Below are 17,155 nucleotides of genomic sequence, written 5' to 3'. Positions count from 1 at the left end.
TTTTGGAATATTGATGTGCACATAAACATAGTCATTGTCAGGATACAGCTGAGGACGCGAGTGCAGGCACTCTGATTTTATTCACAGGAGAAAGACGTAATCCAAAAAAGGTTGTCAAACAACTTGCAAGGGTCAGGCGACAACATTAACAAGGGCAGGCAAGGGCAAAAACGTGAATAACAAAACTAGGTGAAACCAGAAAGACTATCACATAAGGCCTGGCACAAAAGGACACAGAACATATACTTCGCCGTGCATGTGAGTGCATGCAAATACTGCGAGTGTGGCTGTGACTGTGGTCGAGTCCGGGTGTGTGTGAACGTCAGACTGTTTGGGTATTCCTCGGCGGCCATGTTTGTCGGCCGTACCGAATTCTGAATCTGTGCTGTGTAGCTAGTTAGACGCCGAAATTGTTATATATTCACAACAGTATCATATGTTATTTTAGTATTATTTATATAATAGTTCAACATTATTTCACAGTCCTATGTAGAAGAAGGGTGTAGTCTGAGCCTAAGTGTTCGGCTCAATAGGGATAAATTCCCACACTTAAAATCTGTATCCTGTGTTTCTATGTTTCTGTAAAGCTGCCTTGAGACACTGTTAAAAGCGCTATATAAATACAATTCAATTGAATTGAAAAAAAGCTGTGCACTCTTAGAAATTTTGCATTGATAAAAAGCACACATTTCTGACCTTTGCAGTTGTGCTGAAGTGAGAATTTGAATGTGTGTGTATGAAAGGCATTAAAAATATCTACACTTGTATGACCTTTTTACTTCCCTGTATGCCTAAGGCTTAATGATCTCTGCCTTTTTTCTGTTTCGTTATCTAGCGGGATGTTTTTTGATGGAAATCACACGTACCTGATAGAACCGGATGAAGAGAGCAAGGAGAATGTAAGTAAAGGTCCACGTTCTCTCTCTCTCTCTCTCTCTCTCTCTCACACACACACACACACACACACACACACACACACACACACACATTCTCTGATTGTCTTTAATTGATTCGAGTGATTTGAGCCACTATTTGAAACGTCAGCCATATTGCTATTGCAATTTATTATACATATATTTAAAAATAAACAACTTCTATTCTAGATTTACCTCAAAGGGAAACATCTAAGTAAAGTCATGAGCTATTTAACCAGGTTATTCCTGGCCCAGCATGTTATATTTTTGTCCTAATCAATAGCGATATGTGAGCCTTTTGTTCTGTGTCAGTAGAGCTAGTACTCTTAGCCACTAATGTCTGACAGTGCTAGCAATGTTAATGCAATAGGGCTCAGAGTAAGGAGCCTGAGGTAATTATTGTTATTTTTTTTTAGCTGTAAATGGAGTTTGGGTGATAGACATGACCATCCATGTCTGAACAATCATGAATGAATGTATTTCGTTCAAAGACAGACAGGAGTCATTTGAATTAGCATGTTAGCCTGTTGTCTAATTATAATGGCAGCTAGGAGATGTGAATTCTCTGAGTTTGTAGTGCAGTGTGGTGATTATGGGCATCTCGTAGACATTTAAATGAAAGATTAATACGGAGAATGTTTCGGAAAAGATGGAAATAGAGAGAGAGGCTTAGAGGAAGAAGAGTCAGGAAAACATAGCTGATTAGCATAAAGCTAGTCTTAGTGTCCTGATGTAACACAAATAGTTGATAGTGTGAAAAGTGTGCACAAAATTTCACAGGATAAAAGTGTACAGCTTGTAATAGTAAAAGTTGAGATGTAAACCTCATGTAAACCTAGAACCAAAACCGTTTTATAATAAGATTTGATCCCCATCCAGTCTTTTCAAGAGGTAAGAGTTCCTTTAACGTCTGTGTTCATTTCTACTACATAGCAGCGACCTATTGACCCAGTCATCTCTTTTTATTTAAGTAGTTAAACCAATTCAGAATGTATATAAAAACACCCAATATATCTTATTTTAATTGTCAGCGGTATGCTTACAGGTGTGGATGTAAATAAGACAAGGTGTTTCAATAATTGTATTTCAACTGTACCTTGTATCTTCGAGGTATATATAAAAAAAAAATGACCAACATATAATGTCATGTAGCATAAATATAATTTGTAATATAGAAATTAAACATTTGATGTATGAAATAAGAGACCGCTCCATTTTAGTAAAAAAATAAATATAAATAAGACTTTAATGGATAAGTAGAAGGCAGCACTTGGAGTTGCAAAGCTAAAGGATCTAACAGCCATGCATTATTCATCTTGTGGAAGAAATGTTCTGATGATGGAGAAACAGAGCAGAGAGAGAGAGAGAAAGAGAGAGATGAAAACAGAAGCCTATCCAGGTCCATACTTTGCACTAGGAAGATGGGCATTTTTTTTATGTGAATGATTATTAACGCTTTAGCTGCAGTTCCTTCTTTCTAACAGATTTCTGTACCAGCTTTATCAGTACAAAAACAGCTTCTTTTTTTTTTGGATTAAAAAATTAGCTGTTGGTTCTATATCCCCTTGGTGTGGGTCACATTGGCATTTTCAAACAGACATTCAGCCAGGTTGGCGCGGCCTTTGCTTTCATGACGTCAGTGGAAGAGTGTATACTGGGATTTTCAAGCACCTTTTGATACAAATTTTGAATTTGTGCCCTTGAAATGTACTTGGATTATATCCAGAATTTGGAAATTCTGATAAAAAAGCACATAAGTATAACATGGAACATGGAAAAGGGTGAGGGAGATCTACAGGGTGTCCGAAAACTCTCGATACATAAGGGACTATTTATGCCAGAAACACATCTGTTGTGCTTTCGTCAGTGGGTGTTCATGGACGTCCACTTCTCAGTCGGTCCGCAACACTTCCAGTCTTTTTGAATTTGTTAATAAGTTTGGCAGCAGTGTCGTGTGCGATGTGCTCACCATGTTTCCTGTTGAAGTCCAACGCAACCTTGCGACAGCTTCCCGATCCAGCCATGAGGATGATTTCAATACGTTTTTCTTTTGTCAAAGGCATCCTTAAAGGCTATATATATATATATATATATATATATATATATATATATATATATATATATATATATATATATGTGTGTGTGTGTGTGTGTGTGTGTGTGTGTGTACACAAACTGAGTATGAAATAATATAAACTAAGTATTTTGGAAGACATTTTGCTAAAAAGTGTTAATTTCCCCTATGTATGGAGACTTTCGGGACACCCTGTAGTCTCTCCATGAGAGTTGTGCTGATTTGTTTGATGTCACTTTCAATTTCTTTAATCATTCATCAAGCTCTTTACCCTGGTCAGACTGATGATGGTCCGAAGACTGTCTTGTTAACAGTGGGTGTGATAATAGGTGGTAATGCATCCTGAATGGGATCTCAGAGCACCAGGTACATAAACATTCATTCCTGGGGCAATCCAGAGTAGCCATTCTTCCTACCGGCATGTTTCTGGGAGGTGGGAGGAAACCAGAGAATGTGGATGAAACCCACACGGAGAACATGTGAGACTCTTCACAGACAGTAACTTGAGCTCAGTTCCAGAGATCCTGGAGCTATGAGGCCGTAACTCTACCTGCTGTGTCACTGTGCCACCAATTTCTAATTATGTTGGTGGATAACTGGATGCGTAAGTCCTTCTGTCCAGATCCTAAAGACCTACCCAATACCATGATGAAGAAAATCCTGATTTGATCATTTTTCATGTAAGATTTTAACACTTGGATGCCAAATGTTAACAATGAAAGGAAACTGTTACTACAGAGATAAATTACAACATGCAAGTTAAAAGAAACAAAAAATTTGAGATGTAGAAATTGTATTTCCCACAGTTCCTCTTCTCTGGACATTCTCGGAAGGCTCTAGGAGGTTTCCCTCTGTAACTCACATTGTGTAGGACTTAGAACCTACAAAACATTTCGATAAACTCAGCACTCACTCAGAAGGATGTAATGATGCTCATGGTAACCTTCCTTCTTTTCCTAATTAGAGACTAAAGTAAGTATGCTGTTACAGACAAACTTGAAGAATTACAGTCCATTCTCCTAGCTCTCATTTAGGCATGAGTTTGGAAGAGTCAGAACTTTATCCACCATTCTTTTCTTAAGAACGCCACTTCTGTCTTCCCACCATAAAGCAGGTCAGTAATAAAAGCAGTCATGCAGTGACCTCACCACCACACTTACTGCCCCTAAAGATGACCCAGCTTCTTTGAGCCATTTCCTGTGTGGTTTTGTTGTGACCATTAGCTCTGACCCGTCACCTCATGACTAGGTGATGCAGTGATGTGACGAGTTCAGACGTGACAGTAATCCATAGAGACGAATTCAACCCACTTGGCCATATGGCTCATGCATCTGTCATCCGCAGTGCTGCAGTAGAAATGTGTCCCTCTTTGGCCACCATACTGTGTCTCAGTGTGGGACGTTGCAGAGGATGCCCGATGCCAAAAGCATCTTGTACCTGTGCTTAATGTGCAGCCACAGTAAAATCAGATACAAAATGTCTTCTGTTTACTAGTTTGCACTAGTCTGTTTATTGACGTGGTGTTTTGACTCATCTGTTTATTAATATGTGGTGTTTTGACTTGTTTGGACTCGCTTGTTTATATTATGTGGTGCTTTGACTAGTTTGGGCTCGCTTGTTTATATCATGTGGTGCTTTGACTCATTTTTTTATATTATGTGGTGCTTTGACTAGTTTGGGCTCGCTTGTTTATATTATGTGATGTTTTGACTCGTTTGTTTATATTACATGGTGTTTTGACTCGTTTATACTTATCTGTTTATATTATGTGGTGTTTTGACTCGTTTTTTATATTACGTGGGGCTTTGACTCATTTATACATGTCGGCTTATTAATGTGGTATTTTGATTAGTTTGGACTCGTCTGTGTGTATATTACGTGGTGTTTTGATTCGTTTATACGTCTGTTTATATTACGTGGTGTTTTGCCTCATCTGTTTATAACGTGCCGTTTTCACTAGTTTGGACTCGTCTGTTCATGACCGTTAGGTTTATTTTTTGGCCTGTGTTTTGCACTGGAGGTTTTTTTTAGACTGCTTTTTTGTTATGTCCACAGTTTGACAGACATGATGCCACTGTTGCTCTGTTTCTGCTCAAAAAAACTATGTCCCTGTGACAGCATTGCCTCTAGAGAGAGCCAGGTAGAACGTACAGGACTAGCCATACTTGCTCACTCTCTCTCGCACACATGTTTTCTCTGTCATTCATACAAACACCAACCAGTCAGGAAGCACACACCTTTTAGTCTTTGTCTCCTCAGTACCACACATCTGAAGCACAGACTGTGTGAGTGCACGAGTGTATCTGAATGTGTATAAGCTTTTACGCTTTGCATAGGCACATTTAAAATATGGTCTCTTCCATTTCCCCCTATCTTTACTTTTGTTTATTTATTCCTTTTTCTACCCCCTTTTCTCCAATCTGTCTTTTTTTCCTTGGTATGTCTATCCTGCTCTCTCATGTAGGGTCATCGGTTGGTGCATGGGGGATTATGGGAAGCACATGCCATTCCCCAACCTGCTTCTTATTCATGAGCCGGTTCCCTAGAGAGAACAAGCTGATACACACCCTCAATCAAACACTACCCCCTCTTCACACGTACATACATTCACCCTTATCCCTCATAACCTACCCCCTCATCACATGCACTCACTCATGCCCTCATATCCTGCCCCTTCTTTGTCTTCACACATGTACACACCCCATCTCATTTCTACACCAAACCATCTGAGAGACCATCTGCCTTTAGACCCCTAATCCTTTACAGAATTTCCCCCTCTTGTGGGAGTGCGTGATGGAGGGGGAAGGGGTAGAAACCCAGCGTGATGCCACTGAACGAGGGGGGAATTACGTTCTCTGTTCCATTGTGTAGTTTTTAAACATCAGTATTTCCCTTAAGTGAGGCAAAGCGATCAGACATCTGTTGTGACTTTCAATTAGCAGTGAGTAAATGTTAGCATCCATGGCTTTGTGTCAAAATGAGTCAAAATAGTGAACCAAACAAATGAGTCACTGGCTAAGAGGCATTTTACACAATGAAAACAGTCTCACATACCCATAGCACATTTAATCCAACAGTCTCAGCTGTGTTAATATGAAAACACACATTAAAGCCAGAATGTCTATTACAGATTCTGGTTTTTGCCGAGGTGTAGCTTCTCCAGGCTTCAAGCTCGTTATCAAGGGACGAGTCTCTACTGAGCGTACGAGAGGGCGACACTCTTATTTAAGAGCTGTATGCTATTAACGTAGTGACCTTTGCAAATACACATTATGAACATGACAAAAATCTTTAGGGAATTATGTAACAGTTATGCTGCCATATTTTGTGTGTCATATTTCTAATTCATAGCACACAAGCAGCATAAACAGGTTTTGTTCTCCTGTAATAGATCACGGTGGGGTGCTATTGTTACGGGGCAGTCAGCCACTTTATTGTCAGGACTCAGTACACCATCAGTGGCTTGTATTATTCCGTACCACTACATTAGGAATAACTAAATAAATAAATAAATAAATAAAAAAAAATAAAAAAATAATCTAAATGTAATACATATAACAACGTTTACGAGCGGGTAAAAGATCCATATTGTGCACTTTTCTTGTATTTAAAAATAATAATAATTTTTACAGATGTAGTCCCCTTATATCATACGTGTGGTTCTAAAACAAATTTAACAGGCTGTTTTTGTTACGGTACTCTGAAAGAGGAAATCAACACTACATTTGAGCTGCCAGTACATTCATACACACGTTTGTTGGTTTACGTTTACTATGGTTTCTACCCCATGAGACTGAATATTCCTTTCAGCTGTGTCTGTAACCCTGCCTCATCCCCTGCCAAAAAAGAGGAAATTTAGTCCTCTATTCCAAATCAGTGAGCAGCAATCTTTTTTTTCTTTGCAATTTGAATATGGTTTATCCTAATACTAACTGTTCCAAGTTTCAAAATGTTCAAACATTTTTTCTTTACAAAATGTGATTTTGTAAAAATATACACATTCAAAAATCATTCAGTTGATTCTTTTAAACAGTGTTTTTTGGTTTTGTTTTTTTTATTAAGTTTAGACATTAGTAATCTATGCTCGGAGGAATGGGCATTTTATAAAAAATTTTTAAAAAAAAATTAGTTCTAAAAACATAACATTAAAATTGCACCTACTATTTTTTTTTTAAATTAAACATCAGAATGCATCTTAACATGAAGATGTTAGTCATCATAACAACATAGCATTCACTAAGCTGATCCCTCAGCCCTGGATATTCTTTAAAATTCAGAAATGTAAAAATACAAAACAAAAACAAGACGTTAAAAAGAAAGAAAGAAAGTAAAAGAATTAAAATCACAAATGTATAAAAAGGTGGCAAACTTAAAAAGAGCACTTCATATCTGAATAACGTTTTAACCCTTCAGTATTAGTATAAAACATAAAGAAATGAATAAGTGATGCTTCGTTAAGCTTAAAAAGACAAACAAACAGGGGAAATGATCCTCTGTCGCTCACTGCACAACACAATGTAACAGGAATAGAACAGCTGCCCTTTATCAGTTTTTAGTTCCCTATAAAATAATTTAAAAAAGGCTTGAAAAGTCCTGAAGAACCCTGATGTAATGGAATTACCATTTAACAAAGGCAGATCAACAACATGAGCAGTGTTTGTAGTGTCTATAAAGCATTGTGTGTTAATATCAGTGTTAGTTTAAAAGTGAGTGTGAATTAAGTGCAAAATACAGTGTAGTGAAGCAGCTGACTGTTTTGTTTCAGCTACAGTGTCAGCACTTTTTGTTTAGTGACGTTGACCATTTACAGTGCACGTACAATGAGAGTGTTCTTTTTTGTAAACCACGAGGGGGGAAAAGTCTCATCCAAAGATGCAGGAAGCGTCGTCTCTCAGCACAGCTGACCAGACTGACAGCATCCACCTCATCTGGGTCACAGGCAAAATTGTAGAATTGACATCCTCGCATTAACCCTTATGTTCTGTTCAGGTGAAAATGTCCGTTTCAAATGTCTACTAGACAGTAGAAAAATCCAAAAAAAAGTGAACATTTTCAACATAAAACCTGTTCTTGGTTCAATTCCAGAAAGGTGGATGAAAACAACTGAAACTATTATTATCATCTAAATTAACATGAAGTGAATACTAATATTCTGGGAGATTATCAGTATTCGCCTCTGTACATGATGTATAGGAAAATTCATTCTTAAACATTATTCTATTTTGAACAACTTATAGATATTTGACCACAGTAGATTACTTCTTCAATTTGAATTATTATTGATGGATACTGTGAGTTTGTGAACTTGAGAAATTGACAATCTTATAAACGAAGAACTGTAAAATATAATTGTCCCTTTAATTATCTGTTTCAGGGGTGGACAAATTAGTACCCAGAGCTTCTGGGACAAGCAGATTTCATGTCTAGGCTATTTGGGTTTTTCTTATTTGTAGTCGACTGGTGGATAAGTAAGTTTAACAACAATAAAGAAAGAAAGAAAAAAAAGCGCCTCATATAAAACCCCATAAATACGTTAATTATCCTTGGTCTGTATTATTGCACCAATTAGGTTTCCAGGCAACCAAAAGATGGGACTGGGTAATTTTATTTGTCCAGGTGGCTAGCTAATGATTTTATGATTTATCCACCCCTGTGTATTTTTTTTCTTTTCTCATTATTATCTATTACCAGATTTTCTGTGGTCTTAAAAGGTGGCAAATTGGTCCTGATTTATCTCACAGAGATTACTGGAAGTGTATTTTTTAATCACATGATTATTTTCACTAATATTGCTTGGTCTGATAAGTGTGATTCAAATAAGACATTTTGTGTATGCAGAGTTGCATGGCCTGGGTCAGTGGGACGTCCATTGCCGATTAATGATCATGAGTCATATACTGAAGGACGGTTTTTCAGTGTATATCTACTGAAAGTGGATTTCTATCACTCTCACTCTGTCAGCAGGGGGATGTCGATCTCAATTGCTGAGTGACGTGATCGTGTGGAGTAGCGATGTCCAGCATACCTTTGAGAAGGGGCAATGCTTACAGAGGGAGCGTAACTCTGCGAGGGGGCGTAACTCTGCGAGGGGGCGTAACTCTGCGAGGGGGCGTAACCATAAGCCTGCGAGGCTCCTGCTTCGGACCTGTAGCCATCAGCCACTGACATCTGGGCCATGTATACCTGAGGCGGTACAGGCGGGCCTGGCATGGGCTGTGGGTATCCCGGGGCTTGCACGAAAGCCGGAGCATCTAGAACAGCAGGGGGGAAGTTCTGAGGAGCGTAGTTCACAGGAGACGGCAGGCCATTGGTCATTAGTGGCTGAGCAGAAACGCTGCTGCTCATGGCGGGTAGCTCATGCAGGGGCAGCCAGAAGGGGGAGGGCAGCTTTTTGCACATGCAGTACCACATGAACATCAGCAGAGCGGCGAACTCAAGGCCGCCGGCACTGCCAATAGCCACATACGCTGCAAACTCTGTGGCGAAAATGTCAGCGTAGCGTGAGTTCAACTCACGTGTGTGGAACAGGAACCAGATGGATGGAGGCATAGCGATGGCACCTCCTATCAAGAGGAACATCCCAGCCACCAGGTGGCACCCTGAGCTGTTCACAATGCAGCGGCTAGACTTTATGTCGTCTGGGGTTGTTGAGCAACATGCCGTCTTGCACATGCCTGTCAGAATGAGCAGCAGAGCCAGGCCAGAGAAGAACATACCTGTGGAAAAGAAGAATCCATACTTCACTATAGAAAACAATAAACTGTACAGGATCCTGTTTTTTTTAACGCAGTAAATAAATTTAAAGCAACTTTTAAAGGGGTATGTATGTCATGTTAGAGTCTGCAATTTCACCGAAAACTTACTACAGGTTTTGATACAATTTAAAGACGTTTTAAAGTAACTAATTCTGGGAGTGTGAGCGTCACGTGCCGTTTCTAGCAACAAACACCAACCTGTTGGCAAGCAGAACTGCAGCAGCCTGAGATCCAGCTGGTCTACTCTGGAGTACCACTCTGCGTCAAAGTAATAACACCCGCTGGATCCGTCTCGCTGGACACATTTGGTCCACAGTCCGTCGTACACTGTAACATTCTTGGCGTTGAGGTTAAAGGTGATAAGACGTGTTGTCCTCCATTGAGGGATGACTGTAGCTACGGCTAATCCACCCACCGAGAGCAGGGCGATGATGAAGGAAAACGCATTCGTGGCATGGATGTCACGGCAAGACATGGTGGAGAAACAGTTCTAGCACTAAGCCTGAAAACAAGTAGAAGGGCAGGTTTGAAAATATTTAAAAGAGATGCAAATCAGGCTTCTGAGATATTTTGGCTATAGGAGTATACTGACTATAACCCTAATGACTAATGACCATATCCCTAATCATACTGCATTTCATCTCTCTACCAGTCCCTCCAGGATTTTGTGATTTTGCAATCACAGAAATAAACGTAAAATCAAGCAAACTCCATAATATTCGGAGGAGCTTGCAATTTTTCTAAATTACAGCAGATTTGGACCAAGATGCGTCACGTGACGTCATCACAACGAGCATTCGGCTAAAGCCGTCTTCGATTCACGTGCATTGTATGCGATTACAGCTAAAAGGTCTCATTTACCATTTAACATCACTGTGAAAGACCGTGCAAGACAATTTTGTGCGATTGCGCCAATTCAAGTCGTTTTCCTTTATTTAAAAAAAAAGCACAAAAAACTCTGCAAGCCGCATCGCAAAAATTTTTGGGGGAAAAACCACAACAATCACAAAATACATCAAATAAACCTCTGTGAAATCCTGTACGGACTCTTGTCTATACATTACTAACAGTACTCACAGGAACCATTGTTCGGTCTTCTATTCAACCTCCAATTAAAGCTAATGCATGTGTATCAGTGACTAAACCCCAAACAATACACATCTCTCAGGGGCTGGGTTATCAGCGTCTGCCAGAAACAACACAATTCACATGATGTCATTAATGCCCTCAGAGACCACGGAACAAGGCTTGGTTTCTTCACACCTTGCATCTGTAATAACATTCAAGAACTTAAAGATTTTACATATTTATCCCTGTAATGATAATCTTGCCTTTTTTATAAAAATAAATAAATAAATAAATAAATCATTTCGGTTTAAGCCAGGATTTTTTTCCGAGTGTAATTCTCCTAAAAACCTTGGGAAGGAATGGAGTTTATTTTTCAGATGAAACCAGGCACAAAGTTGATAGTTGAGATATTAATCTCAGAGATGTTATCACTTCTTTCGATTGTAATGTCACCCCATGAATTTTCTTTTAAAATGTAATAATCCATCCTGGGAAATACCACTTCCATAAAGTCAAACATGGAAAATGTAATTGTAAATCTTGTGTGAATGTCAAATTTCAATATATACATACACACACACACACACACACACACACACACACATTTTTTTCCATTTAAGGAAGACTAAAGTTTATTTTTCATCCTAGCATTTAAGTTCCTAATTGTCTTTAACATGGATATCCCATCTTGCAGTTAGTTTTCTTCCTCTTTCTGTATATAATAGCAATAAAAATATATAATTAGCACATTATAATTGTACATTACATATACATTTTCTAGGTGTTTCTAAATATTTAGTAGTAAACATGTACAATGATGAACACTTCTCCATGAGTTTAAAGCTGATTTGTTTCTAGGTGAAGATGTGCACTACTGTAGTTAGCTGAAACCGTTAACTCGAGCTAGTTCAGCTAAACACGGAGCGTCTGCTTGGTTTTTATTTTTATATCTCGAAAGTATTGTAGTATTTATGAAATACTTCTATTGAAAAACTGTATACTAACTACTGTATTAATCCTGTATTCGCCGCACATGAAGCCAAAAATCTGGGTGAATATTAACCTGCTGCTTGGTGGCTAACACTGCAAGCTAAACAGCTAGCATAACTAACTAGCTTTTCAACCTGTTGCTCTTCGGTTCTTTTCAAGTCTGCTTAATTCCGTGTATTTGAACGAATATCGAAAAAGAAACGATAGCCTACCTGTGGACGTGTGAATATGGCTATTTCAGTGAAATATTTACTCATTTTTCCACGTTTTGTCGTTAACGACTCCAGAGTTTCCTCCAGGAAAGACTTCCTGAGGCGCGTGAACAGGCGGCTCCTTCTGACGTCACATGCGCGCTCACGCGTTCAACCACGCACACGTAACGCAGTACACTCCTGTGCTGTAATTTAGCTTTAATTATTTTAAGATGTATTTTTGTTTGGGTTTTTGTTGTTAGTGTATTAGATATTTATTGAAGTTGTATTTTTTTCGATAGAACATTTATTTTATGTGTAAAATGGAAACTTGTTGGTGTCAGAGTTCATCTCCTGGTCAAGCTGGTTGGGTCATCCAAAAACACAGATCTTCTTTTGGTTAAGTCGTTCCTTTGTTGATTTGGATGTACGCTTTGGGTCATTGTCGTACTGAAAGGGAAATTCCTAATCATCTTCGGCTTACTAGCAGACCACCTGAAGGTTTTGCACTTAAATTGACTATTTATAGCTATTCATGATTCCATCCACCTTGATAAAAGCCCCAGTTCTGGCTGAAGAAAAGCAGCCCTGTCGCATGGTGCTGCCACCACCATGCTTCACCAAACATACCTTTTGGATTTATGGAATTATTATACCTTTGGAAAGGTCTCATCAGATACATTTTGGCACATGGTTTGGGGTGATTTAGTTGAGCTTGGAAGTTTTTTGTGAGAAAGGGCTTCTGTCTAGCCATCCTACCCTATACCCCAGACATGTGAAGAATATGAGAGATTGTTGTCACATGCACAGAGTAATCAGTACTTCCTGCAGATATTCCTGCAGCTCCTTTAATGTTGCCATAGGTCTCTTGGTAGCCTCCCTGGTAAGATTTTGTCTTGTCCATTATAAATTTTGGAGGGACGTCCTGTTCTTGGTGGTCACTGTGGTACACTCATTTTCTCTATTAGTTGATGATGATGGTCTTTATGGTGTGCCATTGTACATCTAACATCCTGATCGATACCCTTCAAAAAGCGAGATATTGTATATGCTTTGTAAGCTCTTTGTGGACCATGGCTTCAGCAGTCAGATGAAATCAAGAAGATGTAAAGTAAATCCTACAGAAACAGCTGGTCTTTATTTGGGGTTAATCAGAATAATTTCATTGATGACAGCTGTATGGTAATTCATGGTAATTTTGAACATGAGATTGAATGTGATTGGTTCATTCTGAACACAGCCACACCCCCAATTATAAAAGCATGTGCACACTTATGCAACAAGGTTATTGTAAGGGTTTTTTTCCCCTATTGTCCCTAAAATGTTTCTGATTGTTTTTCACTTAATTTTTATACGTTGTAATTTCACATTGAGGGTGGGAAAACTTCTGACATCCTTTATATTGGTTTCATTTTTTTTTACATCACAAAAACTGCCATTTTAACAGGCTGTGTAGACTTTTTATATCCTTTCTATGCACTTTGTGCATGTTTGACTCTCATTATGCATACTTTGGCACATCCGTAACTCTTCTATCTCCCACAATTCTCTCTGCAGGAGCACGTCCAAGTGCACATGATCTATAAATCTCCAGGCCTCCAGCCTCCAGGGGATTACATCCCACCCCGTAAGTCCACTTCTTTCATGGCACTCAAATTAGTAATATCATTTCATCGATTTGCAATTAACATTTGTTTGCTAAATCAAAATGAGCTCCACTGGCATTTGGATAATATTCTTATGTTTCAGTTATGAATTTTGTACTGAAGTTATTTTATTTTTATGAATGAAATGGTGAATTCATTTACTTCCTCCTAACTGTATTGCTGTTTTGATAAGTTGACCTTGCAGAGTCGCCGTTCCAGAGTCCTCCACTCTTCACCGGAGCAGCACACAGGAGAAAAAAGAGAGAAGTAAACTTCCTTTGTACAAAATATGACATTCTCTTCCATGCAGTGTCTGTGAATAAGACAGACAGATGGAAGGATGGATGGATTGATAGATAGATAGATATAGAGATAGATAGATAGTCAGTTCTTGAAGTTGATGTGTTGGAAGCAGGAAAAATGGGCAAGTGTAAAGGTCTGAGTGACTTTGGCAAGGGCCAAATTGTGATGGCAAGACGACTGGGTCAGAGCATCTCCAAAATGGCAGGTCTTGTGGGTTGTTCCCGGTATGCAGTGGTTAGCACCCACCAAAAGTGGTCCAAGGAAGGAGAACCGGTGAATGTAAACAATAAGTATAGGACAACAGAACAATAGACGACAAGATTGTATTTCATTAAGTGTCATGCCAACATGTAATGTACAGTCATCACATTGTGTTCAGCTGATTGTCTTTGCTGATCGTCTTTTATCACCATCGTGTCTTCAGGTGTTGCAAAGTTCCCACAGTGTCGAGGATGAGACTAAATATATCGAGCTGATGGTTATCAATGACCACCTGATGGTAAGATATCAAATTGCATTCACATTAGTCATTTAGCAGATGTTCTTATCCAGAGAACTGTGCAAAATGTACAAAACGTGCAAGCAGCTGATGGCAAACAGATACAACGCACTCATTAAGAAAGTCATTAAGCTCATAATTTCAAAGACTAGAGACCAATGCTTTGTACAAGCATTTGGAAACCTAATGTTTCAGAAATGTAATCTGATATTTAATCTTCTCTAAGAGTCAGGAGGTGGACGGTGAAAGAAAAAAAAGTCAAGATGAGTGCCATCGCTGGCGCAGTAGTAGGAACAGTCATGTGATCTGATCACAGTGCCTAGTGATTTCGTATACAGAGAAGAACAAGAGTGGACCAAGAACTAACCCCTGGGGAAGCTCTGTAGTGAATTAAAATCCTGTTGTTCATTTCTTGCAGTACAAGAAGCATCGGCTGTCAGTTGGCCAGACGAACAACTACGCCAAGTCTGTAGTGAACATGGCAGATTTTGTAAGTATGAAGTTATGCTGCTGTATTACTGTAGGCAGAGAATAAAACAATTTGTAGCATGCTGTTATAGGAAAATAATCAACAATGGGGTGGTGTGATGCCAGCCGATGTGAAGTGGCATTAATGTTACCACCCTGAAGATTATTTTTCATTACATTACATTACATTTACGCCAATTAGCAGATACCCTTATCCAGAGAGACTTACATTTATCTCATTTATACAACTGAGCAGTTGAGGGTTAAGGGCCTTGCTCGAGGGCCCAACAGTGGACGTTTGGCAGTATTAGGATTTGAGCTCATGACCTTCTGATCAGTAATCTAACATCTTAACCACTGAGCTACCACTGCCCTGTTATTTTCAATAACAACATGTACTGAAGTGTTTTACTCCTCGATACCACAACCACCAACTACAATTTTTTAAATTAACGAATGACGCGTCATACTGTTTATTCATTTATAGTTCAATTTAATGGTATGGAACCATTAATCATGTTATAACTTATAGCAAGTATAAACAGCCATCTTTTTTCACTATATTGAAGTAAATAAAGCTAAAAATTTTCCTCTGTCTGTTACAATTCACTGACACTGGTGACTCCTTCCAAAAATGTTAAATAAATGTCTCCTCAGAGAAACACCATATCAACGATTGCACGTTTAAAGAGAAGCGTCCGCAAGACAAGAAAGTTGTTATTTAAGAATCGATAATGTATTATAATGTTATTTGTACTGACCAATCGGGTTTGAGTATTTAACAGCGCTATGGTGTAAGGTTTTAAAAATGGGGAAATAAAAAAATAACCATTTTAACAAGTCTGTTTTCAATAAATATTCTAGTACTTTCCCTGTCTAAATCACTGAACAATTGTCATGTTATATGTCATTTAAAATGTGAGTCTTTGAATTTATGAAGCTGTATGTACTGTATATAGTATCACGACTTATTGATACAGTTTATCATACCATGAGTATATAATTCTCAGATGGCTGGCTATTTTTACTATGTATACACATCTTCTGTAACCTTCACTAATGTTGAAAAAAAACCCAAAACCCATCAATCTTTATTCACACAGTCTTCATCAGCTCATATCTTCATGCAGCTGAAATAGGAACAGGTCTCATGGGCAACTCGATCTGCTCTGAGTGTTTGCTCTTGAGAATTTCAACTAGACTTCATATGAAAATGTCTCTCTCTATCTCTTTCTTTCACACACACATGCACAGACACATTCATCCCTGGTGAAAGACAGGTGGTATTTTCATACTGTGTCAACAACAGCACCAAAATGGCGGCTTGGACAGCAAACAGAAAACAAACCCAAGTGAATAGACTTTGGGGTTTTTGTTGTTGTTGTTGTTGCTTAGATTTAATCAGCATCATTTCAGTCTTGGTCTTAGACGTTTACTTTAATTAGCCACAGCAATCCAGACATAGATCCAGATGACAAATTTTAATGGGCCTCTCATATGTGGATCACTCAACTCCAGCACAAATTCTCATAAAAACATCATCAGTTTAATATTCTGATGTTAAATTAAGTGATTTAAATGATATCCCAATTGTTACTCAAATGTGTTACTACTTTAACAGATTAATCTGACATATGGGCACATTTCTGGAATATTACAACATACATGGAATATTATTTCCTTTGATACTCTAGAGTCCATGGACATTTTTTTTATTTTTTATATTAAATAAGGATTTTTAGTCAAGCCTTAACGTACGTAGGCTTTTACACTTTTATATTTATTTATGTGTGAATATCTGACTCAAAAATGGCTCGGGAAAGTAAAAGTATTATATGAGAATAAGGTTATGAAATGGAGGATTAATAAAGACACAGCATCATTATTAAACGAATTTTAATCTTAGATAATGCTTAGCGTGGATCTGGACAAATGGGGACGTTTCCTCTAAAATGGTGTCATTTGTTGTTGTTTTTTTACATCAGAACCTTTTTAATAATATTTGATATCAAATCCACACATTCAGCTCTAATAAAATATCTGCTCAGACGAAAAACACCAGTCCGTGTGGCTTCCTGTATGGTGGCTTGCATAAGTATTCACCCCTTTGAACTTTTCAGAGAAGCACCCAAGAGGAAAAAGGTAATTCTCAACATGAGCATTACCTCAGCATTACCTATTATACTAGACACTTCAACACTAGAACTGTGTACTGTTCGGCCGTACACTGTCACTTACTGTGCCTAT

At 38.4% G+C, this 17,155-nt stretch overlaps 2 protein-coding genes across 4 annotated transcripts in view; one reads left to right on the top strand and one right to left on the bottom strand.

The window, feature by feature from the left end:
- The window catches only part of adam22 (ADAM metallopeptidase domain 22), an 88,449-nt gene that overhangs the window by 41,005 nt on the left and 30,289 nt on the right, over positions 1 to 17,155 (top strand). For all 3 annotated transcript variants that reach the window (XM_017453467.3, XM_017453468.3, XM_053674891.1), the window contains exons 6-10: positions 836 to 899; positions 13,550 to 13,619; positions 13,832 to 13,905; positions 14,366 to 14,440; positions 14,859 to 14,930. In XM_017453467.3, the coding sequence (XP_017308956.1) occupies positions 836 to 899; positions 13,550 to 13,619; positions 13,832 to 13,905; positions 14,366 to 14,440; positions 14,859 to 14,930 (355 nt within the window). The remainder of the gene's footprint in view (positions 1 to 835; positions 900 to 13,549; positions 13,620 to 13,831; positions 13,906 to 14,365; positions 14,441 to 14,858; positions 14,931 to 17,155) is intronic.
- cldn12 (claudin 12) lies at positions 7,005 to 12,147 on the bottom strand. Its single transcript, XM_017453476.3, has 3 exons — positions 12,014 to 12,147; positions 9,942 to 10,245; positions 7,005 to 9,704 (listed from the first exon to the last, which is right to left on the bottom strand). The coding sequence occupies exons 2-3, from the start codon at positions 10,216 to 10,218 to the stop codon at positions 8,938 to 8,940; spliced, it is 1,044 nt and encodes a 347-aa protein (XP_017308965.1). The 5' UTR covers positions 10,219 to 10,245; positions 12,014 to 12,147; the 3' UTR covers positions 7,005 to 8,937.

The sequence above is a fragment of the Ictalurus punctatus genome, chromosome 23, assembly GCF_001660625.3.
Source record: "Ictalurus punctatus breed USDA103 chromosome 23, Coco_2.0, whole genome shotgun sequence".
Classification (NCBI taxonomy): domain Eukaryota; kingdom Metazoa; phylum Chordata; class Actinopteri; order Siluriformes; family Ictaluridae; genus Ictalurus; species Ictalurus punctatus.
The sequence above is the reverse complement of the archived record's forward strand: the minus strand, read 5'-3'. Positions and strand labels throughout refer to the sequence as shown.

Excerpts from the sequence above, each read along its gene's own strand:
- cldn12 (XM_017453476.3), bottom strand. The coding sequence starts at position 10,218 with ATGTCTTGCCGTGACATCCATGCCACGAATGCGTTTTCCTTCATCATC. Across the intron at positions 9,705-9,941 it reads GCAGTTCTGCTTGCCAACAG|GTATGTTCTTCTCTGGCCTG; the intron begins GTTGGTGTTTGT and ends TCTTTTCCACAG.